This window comes from Hylobates moloch, unplaced genomic scaffold (assembly GCF_009828535.3).
Source record: "Hylobates moloch isolate HMO894 unplaced genomic scaffold, HMol_V3 SCAFFOLD_21, whole genome shotgun sequence".
Classification (NCBI taxonomy): Eukaryota; Metazoa; Chordata; class Mammalia; order Primates; family Hylobatidae; genus Hylobates; species Hylobates moloch.
Window position 1 is genome coordinate 28,795,417 of NW_026652296.1, and position 15,830 is coordinate 28,811,246.

A 15,830-nucleotide genomic window follows, 5' to 3' on the forward strand; every position below is an offset into this window, starting at 1 on the left:
GTGTAAACATACAATAGGTTGGGCACAGTGACTCACATCTGTAATCCCAGCACTCTGGAAGGCCGAAGTAGGAGGATTATTTAAGCTCAGGAGTTCGAGACAAGCCTAGGCAACGCAGTAAGACCTTGAGACCTCATCGCTACTAAAAATAGCTTTAAAAATTAGCTGGGTATGAGAGTGCACCCCTGTAGTACCAGCTATTTGGGAGGCAGAGGTGGAAGGATGACTTGAGCCCAGGAGATCAGGGCTGCAGTGGGCAGGGATTGCACCACTGCACAGCCTGGGCAATAGTGTGAGACCCGTCTTTAAAAAAAAAAAAAAGAAAGAAAAGAACAGGCACTCAACTTCATCAGAGGGTTCACCAACAGAGAAGTGCTAATTGACAGAACAAGAGCACCGTCATCTCGTCATCTTGGACAAATGTGGCCACTTTAAGTTCCAGCTCTCTTTCTAGCCTCATGGAAATCACTTCTCTTCTAACTACAAGCAGACAGAAAGAGCAGACAGTAAAACACAGATAAGAGCTCGGGCACAGAGGGAGGTGGGGGGAAGTCTCTTGGGTAACTGCCAAACTTCACCCTCATACAATGGGCCCCAGTAAAACAATGGATCTTAATAAGCACATTCCTTTCCCTTCAGGTGCACTAAGATAGGAAAGCTAAAAGCAAATCAGGGGATATGCCTGCAGCTGCAGAAAGATGCATGGGAATAGACACACAATTCTCCCTCCCAGATAAGCACAACAAAGAGACACAGAAGCAGTCCAAGCCTCTGATAAATTCTCCCACCCTGAATCCTTAAAAACTCTTAGTATGTAAGAGAGTGTGGCTCTGACCTAACTCAGCCAAAAGGCTCCTCTCAGGTTTGTTTTCTCTAAAATAAACCTGTCTTGACTGGCGAGCCACCTTTTGTGTTTCTCTCCTTTTTCTTTAATTCTTACACTAATGAAAATCACAATATGATACTACTACATACTACCTGAGAATGGTTAAATTAAAGACAGACAATACCAACTATTGTTGAGGATGTGGAGAAACTGGAACTTGCACACACTGCTGGTGCGAGAGTACGTTGTTTGGAAACTGGCAGCATCTGCTAAAGCTGAACATAGGCATCCTCTATCCTATGTCCCAGCAATTCCTCTCCTAGGGACCCACATGACAGAAATGTCTGCACATGTCACCATGGACACGGCCCCAGACACCCACAGCAGCACTATCATAATAGCTCCACCCTGAGACTCCCCAATGGATGAATACTTAATCAATGGAATAGTATACAACAATGACAGTTAATAATGTACAATTACCCACATCAGCAGAATGAACTGCAAAACATGCCAAGGGAGAGAAACCAGACACAAGGTAGTCACCCTATAAGATTCCAATTATATAAAGTCCAAAAGCAGACAAAGCAAACCTATGCTGTTTAGTGCCTTGGGGGGTTGTGAGTGAGTGGAAGGGGGCCTGAGAGGGCTGCTGAGGGGTCGGGAACGCTCTGTTTATGACCTGGGTGCTGGTTATTTGAGTGGATCCACTTTGTGAAAATTCATACTGTGCCCCTATAATTTGGCTACTTTTCTATATTTTATTAAGTTTCAATTAAAAGGTATCTTTTGAGGTTTATATGCTTTGATCTAGGAACCCCTATCCCCAACCCTATTGGCTGCCTTCCCTATGGCCACTTTCCTTCCTCTTCTTCCTTGCTAGCAAAGCCCACCTCTCATGAGGGAGGCTGGAAAGGCCAGATGTAGGTTTTCCCAGCTTTTCTTGCAGTTGGTGGAAACCACATGACCAGTTTTGGCCAATCAGACCTAAGGAGACATTTGCTCAGAGATTCCAGGAAAGATGTTTCTCCTTGTTAAAAATATTAGAGAAGGAGCTGGGGAGAAAGGGGATCAGGAAGAAATGTCCTGGCCTCCTTCCTTCCTTCTTTGAATGCCACAGTCTGTGGAGATGATGCCTGTGACAGCAGCAGCCATGTCACATCCTTGAGGTGACAAGTCTGATGACAAAAAGCCAGCACACAGGATGCAGGGTGGATGGAGAGAAGGAGCCTGGGCCTCTAGTGGCATCATCGAGCACATCCCCAAACCTGGATCTGCCTACCCTCAGCCTTCTTGTTCTGTGAGACAACAAAATGCCTTTATTGTTCAGGCCATTGTCAGTAACTTGACACGACTGTTCCAGGAGGTGCCTTCCTAGGGGACTAGCCCCAAAGAATGAAAGATGAACCGCCTGCATGGTGTTACATCGGGGTTGGTGAGATGGAAATCACCTAATACCTAGCTCCAGCAGATGGAAGTTTCCAAAAACAATCATGACAATATTTCCAGTCCCATATATTCTCCAGAACCCTGTAAAGAGGTAAAGTCAATGTCCCCTCCCTTGAATCTGGAAGCGTCTCTACTAATTGCCTATGGCAGAAGTGATTTGTGAATTCCAATGCCAGGTCATAAAAGGCAATATAGCTTCCGCCTGGCTCTCTCTTTGAGGATGTTCGCCCTCAGAACCCAGCAGCCATCCCGTGAGGAAGCCCAGGTCACAGGGAGAGGCCCACCTGGAAGGCAACTGAGTCTTCCAGCCCTCAAGCCTGGCTGAATTCCCAGCCAACAGCCGGCACCTACTTGCTAGCCCAGCCAGTGAGCCAGCTAGGAAGGGGATCCTCCAGCCCTCAGTGGATGCTAGAGCATAGATGAGCCTTCCTTGTCAAGCGCTGCCCAAGCTGGGGGCTCATGAATTAAATAAGGCATGATTGTTGTTCCAAGTCACTATGTTTGGGAGTGGTTTGCTACTCTGAAATAGATAACCGGAATACGTTCATAACAACGGCAATACCAGCAGCTAATACTTACCAGGTGTTTACTCTGTGCCAGACGCCATGATTTATACACGTTACCTCATTAAAGCTTGAAAAAACACACACACCCTTTGACATAAACGTTAATGTTATCCCCATTTTGCAGCCGAGAGAACCAGTGAACAGAGAGCAAACACATTGCTCAAGGTCACCCAGCTAACAGGTGACAAATCTGAGATAGTTAAATCTGTGCTACACAAACCTGGGGCTCATATACCTCTTGAACAGTGCCGGGGATACACAGAATCACATGATAAAACCCTGCTACTTCTGGGGGCAGCTCTATTACTTGGTGGTTTGGGAGAGAAATATTTTAATATTATGCTTTTTTCTTTGAGACAGGGTCTTGCTTTGTCACCCAGGCTGGAGTGCAGTGGTGCCATCTCAGCCCACCACAACCTCTGCCTTCCGGGCTCAAGCACTCCTCCCACCTCAGCCTCCTGAGTAGCTGGGACTGCAGGTGGGAACCACCACACCTGGCTAATGTTTATATTTTTTGTAGAGACGGGGTTTCTTCATGTTGCCCAGGCTGGTCTCGAACTCATGGCCTCATGTGATCCACCCGCCTCAGCATCCCAAAGTGCTGGGATTACAGGCATGAGCCACGGTGCCCAGCCATATTATGCTTTTTATAAAAAGATATATTTTTTATTGGAAAACACTATTTGAATGGGTTATCAGAATGAGCCATAACTTTTTGTGCCAGCTGTAGCCACCCAAAGTCCTTGTCCCCTTGTCACCCCGTACCCTGTTGCTGGGTGCTGCATTCCTCACGCAGCATTCATCAGGTGTGGAATACAGCCAGTGGTCTCCCATGCAGCCATGCCCTCCTCTCCTCTGCCAAAAGAACCCATTTGGATCAACTCCTCCCGGTGGCCCTGCCCTCTGGGGCGGTCTGAGCCCTCATGGTGATTGCCATGTGATTGGTTCAGGCAGGGGCCAGCAGGATGCTAGGGGAAGCCTGCTGCAGGGACTTCTGGGAAAAATGTGTCTTCTTCAAAAAGGACATGAGGCCAGGGCATTCCTTTATTCCCAAGGCAGGGGAGGTGTGAAGAGGGAACCAGGAGAAGCGGCCAGCCTGCTGGGCTGGGAATTGGTGGGGCTGTTAAGCCACCCAATAAACCATCCCTGGAGTCAGCTTTTCTTCGTTAAAAAAATTCCCTAGCGTCTGTAAACTTAAATGAAAAAAAATTTTTTTTCATCTTTATTTTCACTAACCCCTAACCAGATTTTCACATTTCTTTTCTTTTTTTTTGAGACGGAGTCTCGCTTTGTCACTCAGGCTGGAGTGCAGTGGTGGGATCTTGGCTCACTGCAAGTTTGGCCTCCCGGGTTCACATCATTCTCCTGCCTCAGCCTCCCAAGTAGCTGGGACTACAGGTGACTGCCACCATGCCCGGCCAACTTTTTGTATTTTTAGTAGAGACAGGGTTTCACCGTGTCAGCTAGGACGGTCTCGATCTCCTGACCTCGTGATCTGCCCGCCTCAGCCTCCCAAAGTGCTGGGATTACAGGCGTGCGCCACCGCGCCCAGCCAATTTTCACGTTTCTTTCTATTAGGAATGCAACAAATCATAGGAGTGTTAGCCATGCCCATGACTTTGCCATCAAAAGAGATCACAGTGATTTCGACATCACATTACAATTGTTGCAGATATCTCAAAATATTGTTTATGCTCCTCCTGACTTTGAAATTATGGTAGCTGTGGGGCCTGCTGTTAGATCCTCTTTAATTGTTAATGAAAAGCACACGTATTTCTATAGCACAAATAATTTTGTAATAGCTTGTGTGGTGGCCATGACAATGCACCTTGCAGGACTCCAACAGAGTAACTGACTGAGAGTGCCAGTGGCTTCCAGTTGAGGTCTAGCTGTGTTTGCCAGGGTGTCTTGCTAGGGCTGCCCCCAGTCAGTGCCTGAGCCCCAGGGGATATGAAGACCGGCCATTCCTGAGAGACAGGGGACTCCTGACAGCCAACTTTGGCTGAGGCCTCCCAGGGGCCTTGATGAACTTTCCAAAGGCTGCTCAGCAATAGAAACTTCCAACCTTCCTCCCTCCCTCCCTCCCTCTCTTCTTTCTTTGCTTCCTTGGAGGCCTGACTTCTCTCCCAGCCTCACCTGCTAGCTCCCTCCCCATTTTTTCTCACCAGCCAAACTGTTTACTTTTGTCTTAGCATCCGTTCCTTGGGGAACCCAGACTAACACAGTTTGATAATGGGTTTTCAGTATAGTTGCCTTCTTTTATAATGGAATGTACTGTATTTTATGTTTTTAAAACCACAATTCTTTCATGGGTACATACTTATCTCCAAACTCATTAAGCTGTCTACATTAAATACGCACAGCTTTTTGTATGCCAATTACGTTTCAATGAAGTGGTTAAAAAAATACCACTATTATGTGATAGGTTCCACACATTTCACCAGATGTCAAAGAGGCCCATGGCATAAAAACAGTACAGAAGTCTTACCCTCTTGTTTAAGCTACTGTTATTTGGATTTTCTATTATTTACTGAGCAAAGCACCCCGACTCTTAGAGTTTCAGTGAAAAATTCTGAGAAGCTCTGGTTGGGGTAAACTACTGTGATGGAATGTTAAAATGTGGCTCTTCCTGGCTTGCAGTTTGGAAATAGGCCCCCAAGGCTGAGAACAGCCCCCTGGTTGCCAAGAATGCGTGCTGCCGTGTGTGAAGTGTTAGACCAGCTTGGTGGACACAGGGTGAGCAGATAGATAGGCCCTGTCCCTAAGCAGCTTGGGGGGCACACAGAGAGACTGACAGGCCCTGTCCCTGACAGCCAAGCGGTCGCCTCCCCGCACCACGAGGCGGGCTGGAGCCACAGTGGTCCCATGACCTGTGTCAGTGTCCTGCCCACCTCCCCACCAACCCTGACAGCCTGAACTGCTGGCAGGGGAGAATGCCTCCATAGGAAGAAAGTTAAGAGCGATGCAATGTTTACACTGGACTTTTAAATGCCAGACCCAAGAGCCTGTTCTTATATTCCCCTAAAAGCTCCAAGATGGGCTGGGGCTCTGGCCTGGTGGGAAGAGGGTCCCCACAGGGTGGTGTAGAGGGGATGATGCTGCCTGCTCCCTTCTGAGTCCTGGGCTGCTCTGCTGCCACTGATGAGGAAGATGAAGGCTCGGCAGACACCAGGAAAACAATGCAGAGGAGATGCCCGAGGGCTGCCCTGTAACTGGCTAGGCCACACCAACTATGCAAAAACTTTTGCCTGTGGGTGGGCAAAGATCAACCATGTCACAAAGACAGGCCTTGTGGGAAGAGTGGAGGGATTCAGGGGACTCTTCTCCCTCGATTCTCCAAATTTAGGGCAATGTTCTGTTTTTAACACTCTCTCCTCCTGAAAGGAATCCAAATAACATCCGGGAATTAATACTCAAACCCAGTGGTTCTCAGAAACTGTGGTACTCAGACCAGTAACACCCTCAGAACCTGGCGTGATGGTTAATTTTATGTGTCAACTTGATTAGGCTATGGTGCCCAGTTGCTTGGTCAAATACTAGTCTAGATGTTTCTCTGAAGGTATTCTGTAGACGTGATTAACATCTACAATTATTAATTTTTTTTTTAGATAGGGTCTCACTCTGTCACCCAGGCTGGAGTACAGTAGAATGATCTCGGCTCACTGCAGCCTCAACCTCCTAGGCCCAAGCAGTCCTCCCATCTCAGCCCCCAAAGTAGCTGGCAGTACAGGCACATGCCACCACACTCAGCTAATATTTTTGTATTTTTTGCAGAGACTAAGTCTTGCTATGTTGCCCAGGCTGGTCTCAAGCTCCTGGGATCAAGCGATCCTCCCACCTTGGCCTCCCAAAGTGCTGAGATTACAGGCATGAGAGACTCACCTGGCCTGCAATCATTAATTTTAAGTTATCACCCTTGATAGCATGGGGCGGGGCTTCATTTAATCAGTTGAGGGCTTAAGAGTAAAAACTGAGTTTTCCTGAAAAAGAAGCAATTCTGCCTCAAAACTGTAACATAGAAATCCTGCCTGAAGTTCCATCCTGCTGGCCTGCCCTGCAGATTTCAGACTTGCCAACCCCCACAATATTGTATGAGCCAATTCCTTAAACACACACACACACACACACTCTAATGCTTTCCTTTCTCTGGAGAACCCTGACTGCTATACCTGGGAACTTGCTAGAAATGCAAATTCTCAGGCCCCCACCAGGCTGACTGAATCAGATACTCTGGGGTGGGCGGGATGCTTGAACAAGCTCTTCAGGAGATTCTGCTGCACCCTCAAGTTTGAGAACCGCTGCTCCACAATCTCGATACTCAAAGTGTATGCACAGACCAGCAGCACTGGCATGTCCTGGGAGCTGGTAGAAATGCAGGTTCCCAGGCCCCACCCAGACCTGTGAATCAGGCTCTGCATTGCACCAGGTCCCTGGATGCTGCACGGGCACTGTAGGGTTTGAGAAACACTGATCTAGTGCTTTCCCAGGGACAGAGCAAAGGGATGGTGTTTCCTGGACTCTTGGAAATAACAATGAAAATGGTCAATTATCAGGCACCTAATGCCAAGCCCTTGATATAATTTGTAAATTCATGTGTCGAATGTGTGTAACTTCACTGTATTCTCTCACAACCCTGTAAGGTAGACACACTCATTAATTCCATTTCACAGATGAAGAAATGAGCCCAGAGGGACTTAAGGGGGTCGAGTGACCTGCTCAGGGTCATACAGCTTGTAAGCAGTGGACACAGAATTAGAACCCGCACCAGAAATGACTAGAAGCACAGAAGCACCCACTCTCCACCCCTGAGACAGGGTGCCTCGCAATTTGGGAGAGAGGACACAGACGCACAGACACACAGAGCCAAGATGCCTCCTCTTAATTACAGCTGTAGATGCCGTTGTGTCTGCTGCTAACAAAGGCTGTGGGCTGGGAATGGAATCAATTTAATATGCAAGTGCTGTTCCCAATTAGCACAAATTACCATTTGTCTGAGAGGATAATGCTGGGAGCTGGAATCCGCCCTGGTAGGTCACAGCACTCCATGCTCATCAGCCTAATCCCTACTGCTCCAGCCACGGCCTTCCTCACTGCGCCTTCCCTGGACACCAGAGAGGCAGGATGGGCCAGGGGAAGAACCTGGGAGGCCTGGGTACACCCTGGCTTCGTGCCCATTGGGAGCATCCATTGTTTTTGTCAGCCCCATGTCAGTTCCCCCTCCAAGCACCTGTGTTATTGGCTAAATCTGCATCAGCCAACACCAGACACCAGTCTTCAGCTCCACAGGAAAGGGCTGCTCCCTCCGCCCTCCCACTCCCTCCCGGGGGCCTGGAACATTCCCAGGCCTGGAAAACAGAAGACGGCTTTGATGATGCCATTCAAGGGTACAGTGGCATGTGGCTTTGTGGTGAGTGACAGTTGTGGCACCAGAAAGGGCTGAGTGATTGGTAGGTGGGCCGTTGCCCTCACCTTTCTTCAGTTTCTTTTTCTTTTTTTTTTTTTTTTGAGATGGAGTCTTGCTCTGTCGCCCAGGCTGGAGTGCAGTGGGGCAATCTCGGCTCACTGCAACCTCCACCTCCCAGATTCAAGCAATTCTCCTGCCTCTGCCTCCCAAGGAGCTGGGATTACAGGCACCCACCACCACGCCCAGCTAATTTTTGTATTTTTAGTAAAGATGGGGTTTCACCATGTTGGCCAGGCTGGTCTCGAACTCCTGACCTCAGGTGATCCACCTGCCTCGGCCTCTCAAAAGTGCTGGGATTATAAGCATGAGCCACCATGCTCGGCCCCACTCAGATTTTTGAGCCCCAATAGGCTGCCTCCTCCAAGCCTTTGCACATGCAGTTCCCTCAGCCTAGGATGCTCTTCCTTATCTCTACTTTTTTCCAGGCAGCCTTGTATGCATCCTTCGGGTTGCAGCTCAATACTAATCCTGATTATTATAACAATTCCCATTTATTGAGTACTTACTATGTGCTTTACCTGTGTTAACTCATTTAGTTCCCTAACACTAGGTGATAGGTATTATAGTAATCCCACTTTGCAGATGGGAAAACTGGAGCACAGAGAAGGTGCGTAAGCTGCCTGAGGCCACACAGCTAGTAAGTGTATCAGTAGTATTTGAACAAGGGGGTAGGCCTCAGAGTCCAATCTCCCACTTCTTCAGAGAAGCCTGCCCAGCCAGGAAGAGCCTCCTGTGGATCCCTCTCCCGACACCATTCTCCTTAATAACAGCACAATTCCAACTGCATAGGTCTCCTTTGTTTGCTTATTGTCTGCCTGCAAAAAGGGCACAGACCCAGGCTGACTTGCTGAGGGCTGTGTCTTCAGCACCTAGGTCTGTGCCTGGCACATGGTACATGCTCAGTAAGTATTTGTGGAATGCTTGAATAAGCAAGCCTCAAGTTCTTCATTGCTAAAATGGGGCTGTTGATCCCTCCCCCGAGGGTCACTATGAGGATTGGGGTAACACAGGTAAAGCACTTGGCATGTCAGGAAGACAGGTTCCAAATTCCCTGCCCTGGCATCCTAAACATCACTTGTGCATTCAATAAACACTCATTGAGCACCTACTGTATGCCGGCAGTCATAGCTGCTGGGTCCACACACTGCAGAGAAGAGGAGCTAAAGCAGGCCCTTCGGGAAGGCAGACTGCATCTAAGGCTGAATTCCCAGGCAGTGTCTGCACCTGATCCCTGCCCTGGCCCCTGGGACTCATTCCCTCCCACCCAGCCCCTGGCACTGGGCACTCACAGGCTTCATGATCCAGGTGATTCCTGGGTTTTTGCGAAACTCCTCCACAAACAGGTGGTACTCGCAAGGCATCTCAAAGGTTTTGGGGAAGAAGTCACACTTGGCTGCCTCCAGCTTTCCTGCCTCACGCTCCAGCTGCTTCCGGAACCGCTTCAGGTTCTTCACCATGTAGTTCTTCCGGGTCAGCTGGGTGGTGGGAAGGACAGGCGGCCATTAGCTCCTGCTCACAGCCCCACTCCCCTCCCAGCCCCACACATCCACCAGCCACCCTGCAGCCTCCATGCTTTGGCCCACAAAATAGCAACAGTAAGAGTAACTCTGACCCAGAAAGAGCTTGCTAGTCAAGAATTATCCCTGCTTCACAGATGAGGAAACTGGGACTTAGAAAGATTAAGTCAATTGCTCAGAACTATCCAACGAAGGTGCTGCACTGCCCCAGGATTTGACCAGGGCCTGTCTTGACTCCAAAATTCATGCTTTTGGCCGGGCGCAGTGGCTCACGCCTGTAATCCCAGCACTTTGGGAGGCCGAGGCGGGTGGATCACAAGGTCAGAAGTTCGAGACCATCCTGGCCAACATGATGAAACCCTGTCTCTAACAAAAATACAAAAATTAGCCGGGTGTGGTGGTGAGCACCTGTAATCTCAGCTACTCAGCTACTGGGGAGGCTGAGGCAGAAGAATCGCTTGAACCCAGGAGGCAGAGGTTGTGATGAGCCGAGATTGTGCCATTGCACTCCAGCCTGAGGGACAAGAGCAAGACTCTGTCTCCAAAAAAAAAAAAAAAAATTCATGCTTTCAACCACTTAAGCTACACCTTTAAAAATCTCCCACCACTGCCTCCTCCAGTTCTGTCCCTTCTAAACCTCCTTCCCATGTTTAGACCCCAACTTCTCAACTTGGCTCCACCCTGAAATCACCATAATCATTCATGCATCCTCTCCCTTCAGACCCTGCACCCTCAAACCATCTTGCTCCTCAAATTTTGGTGCTGAAACTCCAACCAGCCTGTGACCTCCAATCCTCAGGCCTTGGATCCCTATACCCCGAAACCATTTGGCTCTCCATAGGGCTAGCCCGCAGACTTCCCACTTGGCATTGCATCCCACTTCTAATACACTTTTCCAATACACTTTCCGTTCTGATCCTTGTACCAGCTCCAGCTCATGGCCACACCCAGTGACATGAGTTGGTTGGCACAGTCCCCTCCCGCCTGCCCAGCTCACCTCATAGTGGTTCCGGAAGTGACTGATCCGCACATGTTCGTCCATGTAGGTGTGGTCGAAGTTCTCCCGGAGCCAGCTGACGTCACACCAGTAGAAATCCCACTCCCCTTCACTGGGGGTGGAGTGGGGGCGGGGACAAAGGTCATGATCTGAGGACCTTGGCACTGCAGGGCCCAGGGAGGTGCTGCCTAGGGGGCTTGAGGAAGGGTACGCAGCAGTTTGTCCCTCTGGAGTCTCTTGGAGGTGGCCATGGGTGCCACTGGCCTACATGTGCTTTGTCAGACCAGAGCAAAAGCCAGGGAAATGATCCCACAAAAATCCAAGTGGCTGGCTTCCCTTGAGCTATCACTGAGCCCAGAGTGCCTCCTGGCACCTATTAGCTGGGCTGGGAGCAGCCACCCCTTCAGACAGGGCACGCCCTCCTCAAACCACAGTCCCCACGACTCTCTGTGGTGTGACAGCCACTCGGCCTCGCTTGTTCTTGCCAGTTGCCATGCCTGCAGCCCGCAGTGGAATGAGCTAACCTTTGCAAGCCCCTCCCAGTTCACAAAACTCTCCACTCACTAAATCCTCAGAGCAGCCCCCAAAGGTGATCTTGGATCATCCCCAGAACTCTAAGGCAAGATGGCCTTGCTCACTGAGGACATGGCAGCAGCAGGACCCACACCCAGCTCTGCTGGCTCCAAATTCTGATCCCATTCTCCACCACCATGCCAGGGAGAGGAAACCGGGCCAATCTACCAAATCTGGGTGCCAGAGCTGGGGTGCGGGGAGGAGGTGTTTGAAAAAGATGCCACAGGAAATAAAACACCATCATGATTGTTCACAATTATTTTTAAGTAAAAAAGTACAGATAAAACTGAAGCCCTCTGTCTATCCCTGCCTGATTGTATCTCCTTCTCTTCTGCCGCAAAGGAAACCATCAGCCTGAGTCTGGTGTGTTATCATTTCCATGCAGTGGTTTTTTTTTTTTTTTTTTTTTTTTTGAGACGGAGTATCACTTTGTTACCCAGGCTGGAGTGCAGTGGCGTGATCTCGGTTCACTGCAACATCCGCCTCCCGGGTTCAAGCGATTCTCCTGCCTCACCTCCTGAGTAGCTGAGATTACAGGTGCCCGCCACCACAACTGGCTAACTTTTTATTTTTAATAGAGATGGGGTTTCACCATGTTGGCCAGGCTGGCCTCGAACTCCTGACCTCAGGTGATCCACCCACCTCGGCCTCCCAAAGTGCTGGGATTACAGGTGTGAGCCACTGTGCTCGGCCTGCAGTGGCTTTATAGTTTCATCATGTATATATGTGTGTATCCATGCATCATGGCACATGGCATTGTTTGTCATGATTTTAAACCTAACGCTAATACTTATTGCTTACCATGTACCAGGCACTGCTCTAAGTACTTCACAAATATTCATTCACAGATCCTCAGTGCAACCTGAAGTGTTAGGTTCTGTTATTATGCCCATTTTACAGATGAGAAAATGGAGGCAGACACACAGAGAAACTCACCTAGTTCATGCAGTTAGTAAGTGGCAGAGCAGGATTTGAACTCAGGCCTCAGGCTCCAGAGTCCAAGCTCTGTGGTTAGAACCCTTCCTGTCTGTTCCTTTTCACAACATGCTTTTTTCCCACCAAACTTTTGTTTTGGAGATCGATCCTTTTGATACATAGGAGTCGAGTCGTTCTAACTGCCATTTCCCATTCCACTGGGTGAACACACCACAGTATATCCATTTTCCTATTAAAAGGTGTTCGGGGCTGGGTGTGCTGGCTCACACCTGTAATCCTAGCATTTTGGGAGGCCAAGGTGGATGGATTGTTTGAGTTTAGGAGTTTGAGACCAGCCTGGCCAACATGGTAAAACCCCATTTCTACCAAAAATACAAAAAATTAGCCAGGAGTGGTGGCATGCACCTGTAGTCCCAGCTACTCAGGAGGCTGAGGTGGGAGAATCACTTGAGCAGGGGGGTGGAGGTTGTGGTGAGCCAAGATCATGCCACTGCACTCCAGCCTGGGTGACAGAGTGAGACCCCATCTCAAAAAAAAAAAAAAAAAAGGTGCTTGGTTTGTCTCCCTTTCCCCCCACCCCTTCTCTCTAATACAGACAAGTAGGCTGAGTTTTAAAGACATCTGGAGGAGGTCTGAGGCAGAAATGGAGGAAAATGAAGAGACATCACCATCACCTTGGGATGATGAATGAAGAGGCCCTGAACAAGACCAATGGGGAGGATGCAGGGGCAGACTGTAGTTCCAAAAGATTCCTACACTATATCCCTCATCCAGAGGCTGCAGGGCCATGAGGCCACAAGGAGAACCCATGAGAACCTTCTTTGACTGTCTGCTCTAATGAGATCCCCACAGACAGCCAGCATCGACTGCTACATGTGTGAGTCAGATGCCCTCAGACAATTCCCGCCACCAAGTGACCTCCAGATCTGGACTCTTCCCAGCTGATGCCCCCAATGTCACAGAGACAAGCTAGTCCCACTGTGTCCTGTAAGAGTCCCTGACTCAGGAGCCCCGCGCCTAATGCAATGCTGTCTTAAGCAGCTAAGTTTTGGGATTTGTTACACAGCCATAGCAACTGGAACAATGGTCAAGCAGTTGGGCCTCGTGTTGTAAATGGAGCTCCCTTTGAAATTTTCTTTCCTTTTTTTTTTTGAGACGAAATTTCGCTCTTGTTGCCCAGGCTGGAGTGCAATGGCACGATCTCGACTCACCGCAACCTCTGCCTCTCGGGTTCAAGCGATTCTCCTCCGTCAGCCTCCAGAGTAGCTGAGATTAGAGGCGTGCACCACCATGCTTGGCTAACTTTGTATTTTCAGCAGAGACGGGGTTTCTTCATGTTGGTCAGACTGGTCTCGAACTCCTGACCTCAGGTGATCCGCCTGCCTTGGCCTCCCAAAGCGCTGGGATTATAGGCGTGAGCCACCGCGCCCAGCCTGAAATTTTCAAAGAACTAAAGATTTAAATTGCTTCTCCTTGTGGCTGCTGGGTTGGTGTTTCTCCTGATTGTCACACCATGTGCAGAGGGGCTTTAAGGCAGGCAGACAGGCCCAGCCTTTCACTGAGCTCAGAGATGTCCAGAGATGGACATCTGTGCACACACCATGCACAGATGTGGTGACGTGAAGCACATGGTAATGGAATGACACTGGAACCAGAAATCTATGGTTTCCAAATTTTGTCCCAAGTTACTCATAAAAATCTGGGGCCTGGTCCTTCTCCAAACCTCCCTTGTGGCTGTGCCCCAGGCACAGTGGTTCAGAAGAACGGTTTCAAGAACTGATGGAAACCCACTGGAGAAGTGGCCATGTGCTGGTTGGGCACGGTGGCTTATGAGTGTAATCCTAGCACTTTGGGAGGCTGAGGCGTGTGGATCACCTGAGGTCAGGAGTTTGAGACCAGCCTGGCCAACATGGTGAAACCCTGTCTCTGCTAAAAAAAAAAAAAATACAAAAACTAGCCCAGCGTGGTGGCAGTTTCCTGTAATCCCAGTTACTCGGGAGGCTGAGGCGGGAGAATCACTTGAACGCAGAAGGCAGAGGCTGTAGTGAGCCGAGATTGCACCATTGCACTCCAGCCTGGGCAACAGAGTGAGACTCCATCTCAAAAAAAAAGAAATTACCGTGTGTTCTATAAACTCTCAGACACCATAGAGCCACAGATTCCCGGCTGGCTGGCTGGGGCTTCATCTAGATGCCCAGTCCTGCCTTTTCTCCACCCTGATGTTTGTACCAAGCCATGTCATGCAGTGCAAGGAGCACTGGACCAGGAGTCAACATAGGCACTGGCACTTACGTGACCTTGCCCTCTTCTCTGGGCCTCAGCTTCCTATTGGGAAAATCTAGGTGTGGTAACCCCTAGGCAAGATGATAGACTGCAATGAGCCAAACTGATACTAAATAATTAAATAAGGGACAGGAAGAGAAAAACTTTCTCCACAGAAGAATGCCACCTAATACATGTAGAAGGAATGACAGAGAGTAACTATTTTGCAATTACTGTAATAGTAATAGATTTAGGCAAGAATCCTCAAAAAAGGCCAGGCATGGTGGCTCAAGCCAGTGATCCCAGCACATTGGGAGGTCAAGGCAGGAGGATCACTTGAGCCCAGGAGTTCAAGATCAGCCTGGTCAACATGGTTAAACCTCATCTCTACAAAAAATACAAAAATTAGCCAAGCATGGTGGCATGGGCTTGTAGTCCCAACTACTCACGGGGCCAAGGTGGCAGGATCACTTGAGCCCAGAGGGTCAAGGCTGCAGTGACCTATGATTGTCCCACTGCACTCCAGCCTAGGTGACACAGTGAGACCATGTCTCAAAAAAAAAAAAAAAGAATTATCAAAAGATGCTAAAACCATTGCGTGAAAGTTTGTTGGGAACAAGATATTTGCATAGTCTCAGAGTATCTGCCCACAAGATACTTATTAATTATTTTTTAAAAAGTTAATTTACACTAGAGAAACCTGGCAGACACCACCTTAATCTAATGGTCAATCAAGGTACTGTCACCAGTGATAAGACACATTGGCATCACAAACCCCCTGATGAGTTCCACTGGAAAGGGCACAGCATCACTTCTGTGGTATTCTTGCCAAAATGCATAACCTCATGATGAGAAAACATCAGACAAATCCAATTCAAGGGACATTCTACAAAATGTACTCTTCAAAAGTGTCAAGGGCATGAAAGACAAATAAAGACCAAGGAACTGAAATATATTTGAGGTAAAAAAGGTCAACTAAATGCAAAGTGGGATCCTGGATTGGATTCTGGAACAGAAAAAGGATGTTAGTGGAAAAAAACTGGTGAAATTCAAATGATGTCTGCAGCTTATTTAACAGTAATATATCAATGTTAATGTCCTGACTTTGACAAATGTACTGTGATTACATAAGCTGCTAACAGGGAAAGGTGGTGAAACTGCTAAAAGAGGAAGCTATGTACAATTTTTGAAACTTTTCTGTAGGTCTAAAGTTATTTCAAAATAAAAAAGTTTAAAAATA

At 48.5% G+C, this 15,830-nt stretch overlaps 1 protein-coding gene across 4 annotated transcripts in view; it reads right to left on the minus strand.

Moving 5' to 3' along the window:
• Positions 1–15,830, minus strand: part of TTLL9 (tubulin tyrosine ligase like 9) — a 75,286-nt gene that overhangs the window by 26,119 nt on the left and 33,337 nt on the right. For 3 of the 4 annotated variants that reach the window (XM_058432954.1, XM_058432953.1, XM_058432951.1), the window contains exons 4-5: positions 10,820–10,931; positions 9,595–9,780 (exon numbers count right to left, since the gene is read on the minus strand). In XM_058432954.1, coding sequence (XP_058288937.1) covers positions 9,595–9,780; positions 10,820–10,931 — 298 coding nt within the window. The remainder of the gene's footprint in view (positions 1–9,594; positions 9,781–10,819; positions 10,932–15,830) is intronic. The other variant, XM_058432952.1, reaches the window with a different exon arrangement.